Source organism: Macaca nemestrina, chromosome 11 (assembly GCF_043159975.1).
Source record: "Macaca nemestrina isolate mMacNem1 chromosome 11, mMacNem.hap1, whole genome shotgun sequence".
Lineage (NCBI taxonomy): Eukaryota > Metazoa > Chordata > Mammalia > Primates > Cercopithecidae > Macaca > Macaca nemestrina.
The window spans coordinates 107,637,708-107,650,447 of NC_092135.1; the positions used below are offsets into that span (position 1 = coordinate 107,637,708).

The 12,740-nt window shown below is 36.8% G+C and overlaps 1 protein-coding gene across 39 annotated transcripts in view; it reads left to right on the plus strand.

Moving 5' to 3' along the window:
- Positions 1 to 12,740, plus strand: part of LOC105481123 (microtubule associated protein 2) — a 315,665-nt gene that overhangs the window by 232,907 nt on the left and 70,018 nt on the right. For 33 of the 39 annotated variants that reach the window (XM_071073883.1, XM_011740412.3, XM_011740414.3 and 30 more), the window contains one exon: positions 1,987 to 2,271. In XM_071073883.1, coding sequence (XP_070929984.1) covers positions 2,010 to 2,271 — 262 coding nt within the window. In that variant the 5' untranslated portion in view covers positions 1,987 to 2,009. Of the gene's footprint in view, positions 1 to 1,986; positions 2,272 to 9,286; positions 9,518 to 12,740 lie in introns of those variants that run through there. The other 6 variants (XM_071073896.1, XM_071073898.1, XM_071073899.1 and 3 more) reach the window with 3 other exon arrangements.

Consider the following 12,740-nt stretch of genomic DNA (forward strand, 5'->3'; position numbering starts at 1 on the left):
AGAAGAAAATGGCAGAATGGAGTGTAGAACACTGCAGAATGGTTTTTATAAAAAGATGTAGCTAATTTTTCAGTGTACACAGGGAGAGGTTAATTCCGAGAGCACTCTCTTCTCATTAGACTACCATGTCTGGTACATTTGCCATGAGTGTCTTAGGATAGCCATTCATTCCTACACAATATCTGGGAACAGATTTGCAAGTAACTCTCATTGTTGTACTCACCAAGTTTGCAGGCTCCCATTCCTATTCCAATGTTGTATATGTAATGATTAATGATACAATTAATAAATAATAACAAATGTAATAACTACTGTTTATTGAGCATGCCAGGAACTGTGTTGAGTCCTTTATTTTATTCTGCTTACACTTGGTAACAAACCAATAAACTAAGCATTGTTCTCATTTAATAGATGAGAAAACCCTCCTGTGCACACAATTCTTTACACATAGTGAGGTAGCAATACTCCCTGATTTACTCATAAGCCCTTCAAATCAATGTTTTAAAAGGTAAATTTTTACATCTTGTTTAAATATGTTCTTAGGGAAGAGAAATAGAGCTGTTTTGGGAATCAGTTTTGGGAGAGATTTGATGCTGTAGTCAAATTGGCTTAAATGAATTAACTGATCTTCCTGCTATGAAGAGAAAATAGAGAGAGCAGAGGATAGCAACAAAATTCAGTTAAAAAACCCCAGACAAATGCTTGTTAGTAATCTGATGGGAAAACTTACTTTATTTATACTTTCTCCAAACAGAGCTTGGTAGTAAGAAGTGGATTTGTCTTAATATAACTTTTGCTTACTTGTTTGGAGGTCTTTGCTTGAGATACTTTTTTGAAAAAAGGAAGATGTTCTTAGTTTCCACCAAAGACAGTATTGTCTGTATTGTCATCCTTACTGTGGAGATGATAAGCCATCAATAAGGCTACATGGTGAGCAACAGCTTTCCAAAACTGAGTGGTGAATCACCTCTTTTCAATTATATATCTAAACTTGGTAATATCAGCTTGTAAGAGAAGGTCATGCAGTATCTTCCATCCAATTAACATGCATAGAACACCTCCTCCACAACTCATTCATCCTTTGCTATAATTTACAACTTCCTGTTATATGTCAATGGTTTTAACTTTTTCAGATCTTATTCGATTTAGCTAAGAAATAATGCCATAAGATAGGATGTAGGCCTAATGCTATATTTATTTCCTTTCTCTCTGTAAGATTTATATTAATAGAAAATGTTATCTCCTCTTAGTCTATAGATAGGGTCCAGGAAAGTTTATTAAAAAATTAAGTTAAAGCTGTCTTTCTTTTAATTCACAATATCCAGAAAAGCATATCTACCTTTGGCTTTAATTGAACACCCTTGAAACCAATATGTTCTTAGAGAAGATAAATAGAGCTGTTGAACACCATTTTAGCTAATCATGACTTTCAGTGAGATCTAGAAAAGACAATAACTAACATTAGCCCGTTATTGTCTTTTCTAGATCTCACTGAAAGTCATGATTGAAGAAAGTACATGGGATAATTTTCCATGGTATAGAATTCCTGCTGTCATTCTTCCTTCCACATTTTCTAGCCAGTTTTCTCATACTGCAGATTTTCCCTATGCTGAAGGATTCCTTGACTCTACCGTACAGTCAACATTCAAGACCATAGTTAAATGAAAGTTCATTAAGATGTGTACCTAAATGCCAAACACTAGTTTTTTTCATTGTTCTTTGGTTTTTGTTTGTTTACAAAGAGGAACATGTGTAGAATGACAGTGATCTTATTTTAAAAGAACTAATATTCCAGAAATGGTCTGTAAAACTCAAGATGAACTAATTGACCCATTCTTGATATTAAACATAGGTTATTGTACATATTTTCTTTGACTATAGAAAGCCACTTGTTTGCTACAAACTTCTCCTATCTTGGTACAACCAATATCAGATCAGAAGATTTCCCCAAAGTAATAGCTGCTATTTTTCCTCTTTAAATTGCAGGAGAAATAATAAGGCATTGAAGAATGGCAGATGAACGGAAAGACGAAGCAAAGGCGCCTCACTGGACCTCAGCACAGCTAACAGAGGCATCTGCACACTCACATCCACCTGAGATTAAGGATCAAGGCGGAGCAGGGGAAGGACTTGTCCGAAGCGCCAATGGATTCCCATACAGGGAGGATGAAGAGGGTGCCTTTGGAGAGCATGGGTCACAGGGCACCTATTCAAATACCAAAGAGAATGGGATCAACGGAGAGCTGACCTCAGCTGACAGAGAAACAGCAGGTAACTAAGGGCTCTGCTGTCACCAAGTGCTTGCTTTGTGCTTTGAAGTCAGTTTAGTCTGAAAGTGAATTAATATACAGCACTGATCCTCTTTCACTAGTGCTAGGACTGAAATTCCAGTCAGTCAGAGGAAATAAAAGAAGAGAAAAATCATGGCAACTAACTTGACATTAGCTACATTCTCAATCCCATTCCCCTATTTAATTTTTGTCACGTGAATTTTTGCAGGCTGAGTATATGTATGTTTTGCTAGAAACCTTCGGCATTTTAACTCATTGAAAGAATATTTTACAAATAGTTTTTTTTTAATTCTCTTGAATGACTTTGTACCTAAATCCAGTGGATTGATTTACAAGCATATTTTTAGAGCAGAAAAATGCAAAATACATAAATATATACTGTAATTTTTTTAACCCATCACTCAACAAACTACAGTTGAGCATTTTCTACATGCAAGGTGTTGTGTTAGCTTCTGTGCCAGTGCATGTGCAAGACATGGTCCCAGAACTCCATGGATCAGATGATCTTGGAGTAGACATGAGACTTGTGCGTATGATTATTTGGATGCAAAGCATAACATGTAAGTGCCACATGAGCAGTATAGAAAGACAGAGTTTAAAGCAGATTATTTCTGCTTTGGGCCAAAGATGGTGCACAAAACCATCTTGGGGTACTGCAGCAAATTCACAAGAATACAACAAGGTATTTTAAATGTTTAAGGGGAGCAGTGATAATATCTGTCAAACACTGCATGAACTATAAGCTCAAGATAATTTACAGTTTCAACATTACATTATACTATATTCCTTTAAGATATCATATCTTTGCAAAGATAGGTTTTCAGCAGTTGTTCTGATAAAAGCAAGTACCCTGCAGAAATCCATGTGAAATGGAAGAAGAGAATGATAGTGTCCAACCTGATTCCAGGATTTGAGAAGCTTTGCAGTGCCCCACAGGCACATATGTTCAATTTAGTATGAAATTGTGGTTGAGAATGAAATAAAAATATTATTTGCACATTTCATGGTTACAATGAGGATTAAATAAGATACTAAAGTGTACAAAGTGAATGGCTCAAGAGACAATAACTGTTAGTTACTTTTATTATTACTGGTGGTAGTGGTGGTATCAATATGGATGACATAGCACTCTTGATCAAGCAACATTTTTCTAAAGCTGAGTATACACAACTTTAAGAAGGTGGAACTTGGGTGTCAGGTGCGCTAACTAAGAGGATTTTGAAGGGATTGCAGCATGAGGGGATGAGGACATGTTATAGCATATTGGTTGTGAGGAAGAAAAGAGTTAGTATGATATGTCAAGGTTTTTTTCACCATCGAATCTTGCAGCACCTGGCATTAGACCTTCAGTATTCCATAAATGTGTGTTGAGTGAGTGAGTGAATGAAGGAATAAATGAATAAATTCAAAAAGAAGAAAGTCTTCTTCACATTAATGGTGAAAACGATTGAAAAGTCTTACTTTGTCCCTTGGGCTCTCACCAGTTGACTCTCAGTGACTGTTATGAAGGCTTGTAATACACTAAAAAAAAAAAAAATCACTGCAGTATGCTTGGTCATGCAGTGAAAATCAATACCATTCACTATTTCATCTGTTCAGTAGTCTTAAGTATTTGAGAGCATCAGAAAAATCTCTTTGTCAAGACAGTATGTCATCACCAGCTTCTCTGAGAAAATAATACACATTTAAAAGAGGCTAACAGGCGTTTCTTTTAAATGATGGGTTTAGGAGCATCCAGAGTTAATTTTAAATTCAGCTCAACATGTATCAAACACATTTGGTATTAGATTTGGGAGATTGATTACAAAGGTTTTGTGTGTATGTTCTGAGTGACAAAAATTGTAAACTGTCAGCCATGGATTACCAGAGTGATAGTCAATCCAAACTAAACTATGGTGTGATTTTTTAAATTAACTTTCCTCTAGAAATAACAAGCCGAGTATTGAATCCATGAGATATGCATGTGTAGAAATCTATAGAAAAAGGAAAATGTAAAATATTATCTTTTCATACGTACAGAGGATGTTCCAGTGGTGAGTTAATGTGCAACTAAATTTCTTTCCAAACTCCAATTTAACAAATAACAAATTTTATCATTCATGGTTTATTGACAGCTGTTTCACAAATTGTGTAATAAAAATAATCTCCAGCATAAACAGATGCTCTTAAATCCCAAATATGCTATTTAGAAATGCTATCATTTGATGATGGAGACTATAGATATGAGCTGGCATAATATTTTGATGTGATTATTTTAAAAAGGACCAGGGATCTATACATCAGCTCACTGTTTTATACAATCTACCAGTGTATTACATTTTTCCCTGTAATGAATAGTTCTCAGGCCACTGTTAGCATGAAGCATTTCTCAGTGACATCAGGTCCATAGCTGTATGTTGTAGTATCCAGGACATTACCGATTAAATCCAAAAATCTTTCTTCTACTTTCCTTTGTTGCTATAATCTTCTCTTCGCATTTTAAAATAACATTTTCTCGAAGGTTGTTTCTTTTTAACCATCTATATAAATAAGATCACATGATAAATAAATTGCAATCATCATCTTCTTCCCCCTTTTCTCCTTCATTAGAGTGGGCTCACTTCAACCAAGATCCTTACTTTTTCCCCCCATCCACTCCTTTAATGTTCGTCTTCATTATGGGCAATCATAATTTTTAAAGATGCAAACCCATAGTCAGTGTATCCTTGATCTTATGCACTGACACCAGAGGGTGGGAGAGTGGATAATGTTAGAAGGCAATAATAATTTAAATTGGCTGGGGGCAGTGGCTCACACCTGTAATCCTAGCACTTTGGGAGGCTGAGGCGAGCAGATTGCTTGAGTCCAGGAGTTTGAGACCAGCATGGGCAACATGGCAAAACCTCATCTCCACAAAAAAAAAAAAAAAAAAAATTAGCCAGGTGTGATGTCACACACCTGTGGTCCCAGCTACTCGGGAGGCAAAGATGGGAGAATCACCAGAGCCCAGGGAGATCGAGACTGTAGTAAGCTGTGATCAGGCCACTGCACTTTGGACTGGGTGACACAGCAAGACCCTGTCTCAAAAAAATAATGTTAATAATAATCTAGATTTTGTCCCTTTCTTTATGATTTAAAACTATCCATAGGAAGATAGAATAGGTTGCTCAACTATAGCATAATTTTTTCATTCTTTAAGATTTTTTCTTACCACTAAAGTGTCCTTTTTAGAAGCCATGCCACAGAAGCATGAAAAAAAGAAATGAGAACCTATTAATCATCTAGCCACTTAGGAAAGCTGTTGTTATAATAAGTCTAAAGTGTAATTTTTATCTTTGTCTTTGTTTTTTTAAATTTTTATTTTCATGGATTCGGGATTACAAGTGCATTTTTGTTACATGAATATATTGCATGGGGTGAAGTCTGGGCTTTGAGTGGACCTATCATCTGAATACTGAACATTGTACTCAATAGGTAATTTTTCAACCCTCACCTCTTTTCCACTCTCCCCACTTTTTGAGTCTCCAGTGTCTATTATTTCCATCTTTATGTCCATGTGTATTCATTATTTAACTCTCACTTAGAAGTGAGAACGTGTGGTATTTGATTTTCTCTTTCTGAGTTATTTCACTTAATATAATGGTCTCCAGTTCCATCCATGTTGCTGCAAAGGATATGATTTTATTCTTTTTTATGGCTGCATAGTATTCCATTGTATATCTACACCACATTTTCTTTATCCAGTCATCCACTGATGGATGTTTAGGTTGATTCCATACCTTTGCTATTGTGAGTGGTGCTGCAATAAACATATGAGTGCAGGTGTCTTTTTGATATAATGATTTATTTTCCATTGGGTAGCTACCCAGTAGTGAGATTGCTGGATGGAATGGTAGTTTTATTTTCAATTCTTTGAGAAATCTCCATACCGTTTTCCATAAAGGCTGTAGTAATTACATTCCCATCAACGTTGTTTAAGAGTTCCCTTTTCTCTATATCATTGTTAACATCTGTTGTCTTTTGACTTTTTAATAATAGCTATTCTGACTGGTATAAGTTGATATCTCATTGTGGTTTTAATTTGCATTTCCATGATGATTAGTGATGTTCAGCATTTTTTCATATACCTATTTGGCCATTTGTATGTGTCTTCTCTTGAGAAATGTCTATTCATGTCCTTTGCTCACTTTTTAATGAGGATTTTTTTTCATGTTGAGTTGTTTGAATTCCTTAGTCCTTTGTTGGATGCACAGTTTGCAAATATTTTCTCCAATTCTGTAGGTTGTCTGTTTACTCTATTGGTTATTTCTTTTTCTGTGCAGAAGCTTTTAAATCTAACTAAGTCCCATTTGTCTATTTTTGTTTTTATTGCATTTACTTTTGGGGTGTTAGTCATTATAGTTCTTTGCCTAGGCCAATGTTCAGAAAAGTTTTTCCTAGGCCTTTTTTCTATGATTTTTGTAGCTTCAGGTCTTACATTTAAGTTAATGCATCATTTAAAAATTGCTTTCCAAAGTGTAAATAATAAGAGTAATGGCTTGTAATAATTCTTTTCTGTGTTATCTTTATTGAAGAAAGCAAGAGGAATGCATTTTGGTCCCCACAGAGTTTCAGCTCTGAAGATAATTAGGAGCCTTGTCTTTAAGTTTCAGTTACAGGGTTGGGGCCCAAACTCATATTAGAACTTGTATCAAGATCTTATAAGAGGGCAAAGGGATTCTTTGTAAAATTTGTAAAATATTGACTGGAAAATTATTTTAGAAAATGGAAAGTGACCTTTCAAATTTTAAGGGAGAAAAGCAATTGATTTATGTAATCATTGTACATGTGACTTAACAGTGTAGTTACACTGGTTTTGACTTCATCTAGTATTCCCTTAATAGTATTATATCAAATCCTATCTTTACTGTGCCTGTTTATAGAATCATTTGGAATATGGCACTTTCTAGCAGCAAAAACAGGGATGTGCAAACAAAGTGGTGGTTCTGTTTCTGACCTTGCTCTAAAAAAGTAATAATTTTGCTGTTGCTCACTTTTCATCTAAAGGAGGAAATTTCTATTCATCCCTCACAGAACTATTATGGAAATATATATATATATCTACAGCTTAGAAATGTGTATAGAATTGCAAGCTGCCATAGTGCTCTTCAGTTTATAAAGCACCATCATATCTTTTATCTCATTTTATCTTTTTGCAATTTCCATGAGGATATCTGTCATTAGTGTCTTCTTTTTACAAATAAGATGACTAAGGCACGGAATGGCTGAGCAACTTGCCCAGTATTACACAGTAAGAAAGTAAGAGAGGTGAATTGTGACACAGTGTTCAGGAATTTCATGCTCCTCTCTTCTCAACTGTCCCACCCTCAAGAAGTGGTATGGATTTTTTTTTCTATCGTTTATAATTTACATGGCTTTATAAATATGCTACTCATTGTAAAAGCTTTCAAGACTTTTTTAGATGAGTGTATTTTTTTTTTCTTGCTCTCAGGATTAATTTTGCAAATGTCAGGATTTTTTCTTTATTAGAAAACAGTGGTGAAGTCCGCTACTTTTCTGTCACAGTTGTGGATGATATGATTGAAATCTGGAAGGGACCAGTGAGATGACTTTTCACAGTAGATCACATGACTACTACGAGAACGCAAGTCTCTTGCCCTACAGACCAGTGCTCCTTCCACCATCCCTGTCTGCCACATTTAGAACAGCATTTAGTTGCAGCAGTTATCAATTACAGGCAAAGCAGACAATTCTTCTATTCCAGAACTGCACATTCATGTAATTTTAAGTGATATGAGATCATAACTTTATTCCTAGTTTTCAATCTGAGTAGAGGAAAAGGGGAGGCAATTTTGAGATATTTATTGATACCAAAACATTTTTAAAGTATTTAAAGTCAGGCTTTGGTGATTTTTTACTATCTTAAAGTACAGTGCTGTGAACACTAGTAAAAAAATGCTGGTCACAGGCCAGGCGCGGTGGCTCACGCCTGTAATCCCAGCACATTGGGAGCCGAGGTGGGCGGATCATGAGGTCAGGAGATCGGGACCATCCTGGCTAACATGGTGAAACCCCATCTCTACTGAAAATACAAAAAATTAGCTGGGCGTGGTGACAGGCGCCAGTAGTCCCAGCTACTCAGGAGGCTGAGGTAGAAGAATGGTGTGAACATGGGAGGCGGAGTTTGCAGTGAGCTGAGATCGCACCACTGCACTCCAGCCTGAGTGGCAGAAAGAGACTCCGTCTAAACAACAACAACAACAACAACAACAACAAATGCTGGTCAGGGAGTAGAAAGTGCCTACGTGACCATCAAAAGCCAGTATCAGCAATCTCCTTGGGTAAATGTATGTAAAGATTAAAAGGCAATTCCTCACTATACTCCCCACAATTTACCAGGATTCCTTTGTCTCCCCATCATTTCCAGGCATGCTATCCAGACCTACCCACTGCCAAAGAGGCAGGAATGGAAAAGCTTTTCCAGGCTTTGCGTTGTCACTTTTTCAGGGAGCTCGTCATGGAGCTATGTCTTCTAAAGCCTGGTCCTACACTATCACATCCACATAACTCCAGCAGCCAAGTGACCAACACTCAGTTATATACATCTATTGTTGCTGCAGTTATTAAGTTTGAAAACACATGAAGGAAAAGTTTGGCAGCTCTCACATGCAAAAAGCTGAATATGCCTTTCATAACGCTTTTCTCTCTGTTCTGCTTTTCAATCTCAAAAGATTCAAACCTACCTTTTCTCACCTCTCTCTTTCTCCCCTGCCTCCGTTTCTAGATTTCGCGATTTACTAATAGGAGTCAGCATCCCATTTAAAATATGGCCTATTCTATGTAATATGATATTAATTTATGCAGAGCAGAATAGCACTGAGCCATTTCTCCTGCAAAATGACTAAAGCCATCCACACCAACCCCCCCAAGCAAATAAACAAGCTCGCCTAACAATGCGAGAGGTTGCAGATTTTCCTTTCCTAGTTGCCATGCCAACCACTCATTGCTCTGGCTGCCATTTCCCTGAGCTCCGCAGAGAGAGGAGTGTGCAGAACAGTTATTTAGCATTCAAGGGTGGATCTGCAGAAAACCACACAGCCTCACTGCGAAGCATCTGGGCCTGGTGGCACCGAGGGATGAGGACAGAAAATGGGGATCTTTTCAGTGTTTTCCTTCTAAAGGTTAGGCATCTGGGGCTAGAAAGAGTGAGAAAGAACAAGGATTGATAGAAAAGGCAGTTCCACAAGGTTTGTATTGTCACGTTTGCTTTGTCCTATGTGGTCTCTCTACTAGGTGAAGCTGGTTGTGGGGATTAGTTTCAATCATAATATTTGGCTTGGCTTGTTGATGAATAGGATTTGAACCTAATTTAGGGCTAGCTTATATGGATATTATAATAAAGAATTGTGTCTTTTATTCTTGATACAATATGAGGTTGTATATAGCAGGTATTGCCAGCCAGAGCTTTTGATATTTTACAAATTAGAGGAAAAAACCAACGTCAGATAAAGTTTTGTTTCATTGTACAATTATAAGGTACTTTGTCCCATAAAAATCTGTCTTTGCTCTTTAGTCAAGTCTTAAGGTAGGATGAGATTTTCTTAAGATGGTAATTCTGAATCGAAATGTGAGGAAGACTTGGTTTCTCAAGACTTGTTTCCATTAAACCCTATGACTCAACAAATTGAGGTATGATTTTATTCCTACAGGAATTTTAATTGCCTACAAACACTTCAAGTTGTGAAGAGCAAGGCTCTATCTAACACAATATAATAGGATATTTAAAAACTGAGGTTAATTGCATTAACATATACTTCTATGTGTGTTCCTCAAGAAAATTCCTCCCATGCACTGTGGAAATCAGTCTCGTTTCTTGTCTCGCTTTGTGCTAAATGTCAGAATTACATCACAAGCACACACACACACACACACACACACACACACACACAAAAGTATTTTCTCAGATGTTTTGGTCCACTGACATTTTAAAAATTATTCTGTTGAATTTGAATCTTAATGCAACAGATTTGTGCCAATGACAATTCAGACCTATTTGTGAAAATTATTCTTTCTAGTTTGTTTTTAAGTGCAAATATAATTTAACTATCATTGTAATTTTTACTTGACCTTTCTCTCATCCTGTATTTTCCATGATCTTAAGTTTTCTCTCCTCTAATTTGCTGTCATGTTTGTCATCATATTTTTCTTTTAACGTTTTTCAATTTTTTTGATATTAAAAACACCTCCATTTAGATAAAAATTATAAACAATTCTTAAATGCTTTTTTATATTTAGCGAACAGATGAAAGTAATAAGTAATGGAAGTGAGTCTTCTATATTCATTTTCGGACTGTCTAAGCCTTTGTTTTGGTTAGGATTATGCATGGCCTTTATCTGTCCTTTGTTATATTTCGAAGTATTTTCTCCTCACAAAAGAGAAAAAGATAAAAAGATAAGATAAAAAATATAATGGTTTTGAACAAATAAGTTGCTCAAATATCTTGAGAATATATTTCTTATCAAGCAATAATGTGTTTTTAAGTGTGAAATATATATATATACACATATATATATTCTTTGATTATATTACTTCTGCATGTCTGAGAAAGATATTTGCCACTGTATGCCAAATGCTGCCTTGCGATTTAGCATTGGGTTTCATTTTATTGCGGTTGGGAGGTTAGTAAGTAGACTGGAGAGTACCCAGCAGTTATCACTCCTCTTTTTTCCCCTCCAAGCTATTGAGATAAACTGACTCTTTCTGCTTCAGTGTGTCAAGCCTTTTTCTCTTCCACTCATTCCCTCACACTTCACTGCTCCCCAGTACATTACATAAAGCACGTGCTTTGACTGTCAGGGGAGTCTGGAAATCATATCAGGAGAGGATGAACAGAACAACTGGTGCTGCATTGCAGACCTGGTAGCTTCAGCATTATCTGACCTGGCATCGTGAGTCCTGGGGGAAAAGGACACTAAACCGTGTCCTGCCGGCTCACTGTGTAGCTCGTCTCACTGAATGAGTCACCATTCAGCAACACTCATAGAAAATGCAATTCAAAAACCAGCCAAGCTGACGAGCAAAGGAAGGGGAAAGCATATGTCATAGGTTCTCATGCAACTTTTAACAATGCTTTTAACAATTTTTGCAAATGCTGGGTGGTTATTAGAACACAGAAATAAGAGTAAAATACAGTCAATTTCAGGAATATGCAAGAAGGCATTAGGCAAAAATAGAAAAGAAAGGAGGAATCAAGATTCAGAGAAAAATCGTCCTAAATACATATGATTCAGCTTAAGCATCCTGAAAATCCATATTTTTAATTTGGAAACAAAGGTCAAAGTGATGCTGGCATATGAGCACCTCTGATTCTTGCAAAGCATCTCTAGTATGAATGATCGGTCCTCTGACTGGTCTAAAATTTTCTCTTTTGTGACACGTTACATTTGCCGAATGTAAATGGGCAAGTTTACATTGTGGTGTTTTCATTCCCACGCAGCATTTTGCAACAAGTCATAGGAAAAACATTTTGGAAGGGTACCACCCTACAGCAAAGGTTCTCAGAAGTCTACTGTTAAAGATAAAGAGCTGTTGTTGATTTTATTCTCTCAAGTGAGTCTTCCTCTTCTGAACACCAAGCACCATGTTTATATCTTGCTAATGCAATTGATCATAGCAATCATTTTACTGAAGTTACTTGTTATTTGTTTTTATTCCAGTCACTAGGTTGGAAATGCTTTGAGGTAGAACCTGTACTTCATTCATCTTTCTTTTCCTTTTTGTATATAACACAGTGCTTATTTTCTATAATATGTGGGTGCTAGAACATATTTTTTGAATTGATATAAAGAAGAGAGGGCTGGGCATGGTGGCTTATGCCTGTAATCCCAGCACTTTGGGAGGCCAATACGGGCGGATCACTTGAGGTCAGGAGTTGAAACCAGCCTGGCCAACATAGTGAAACCCTGCCTCTACTAAAAATACAAAAATTAGCTGGGCGTGGTGGCACACACCTGTAATACCAGCTACCCGTGAGGTTGCAGCCCAAGAATTGCTTGAATCCAGGAGGTGGAGGTTACAGTGAGCTGAGATAATGCCACTGCACTCCAGCCTGGGCAACAGAGTGAGACCTTGTCTCAAAAAAAAAAAAAAAAAAGTATCCATATATAGTTGTGAGAATGGAAATCACATAAACAAAATGGTCTACAAAATTTATACTACATTGTGAACAATAAATCTGCAGGAAAGACTATGTTAGAAAGGAAAACTGTGGCTAACGCCTGTGTCCCAGCACTTTGGGAGGCCAAGGCAGGCAGATCATGAGGTCAGGAGATCAAGACCATCCTGGCCAACATGGTGAAACCCCATCTCTACTAAAAATACAAAAATTAGTTGGGCTTGGTGGTGCACGCCTGTAGTCCCAGTCACTCAGGAGGCTGAGGCAGGAGAATCGCTTGAACCCAGGAGGTGGA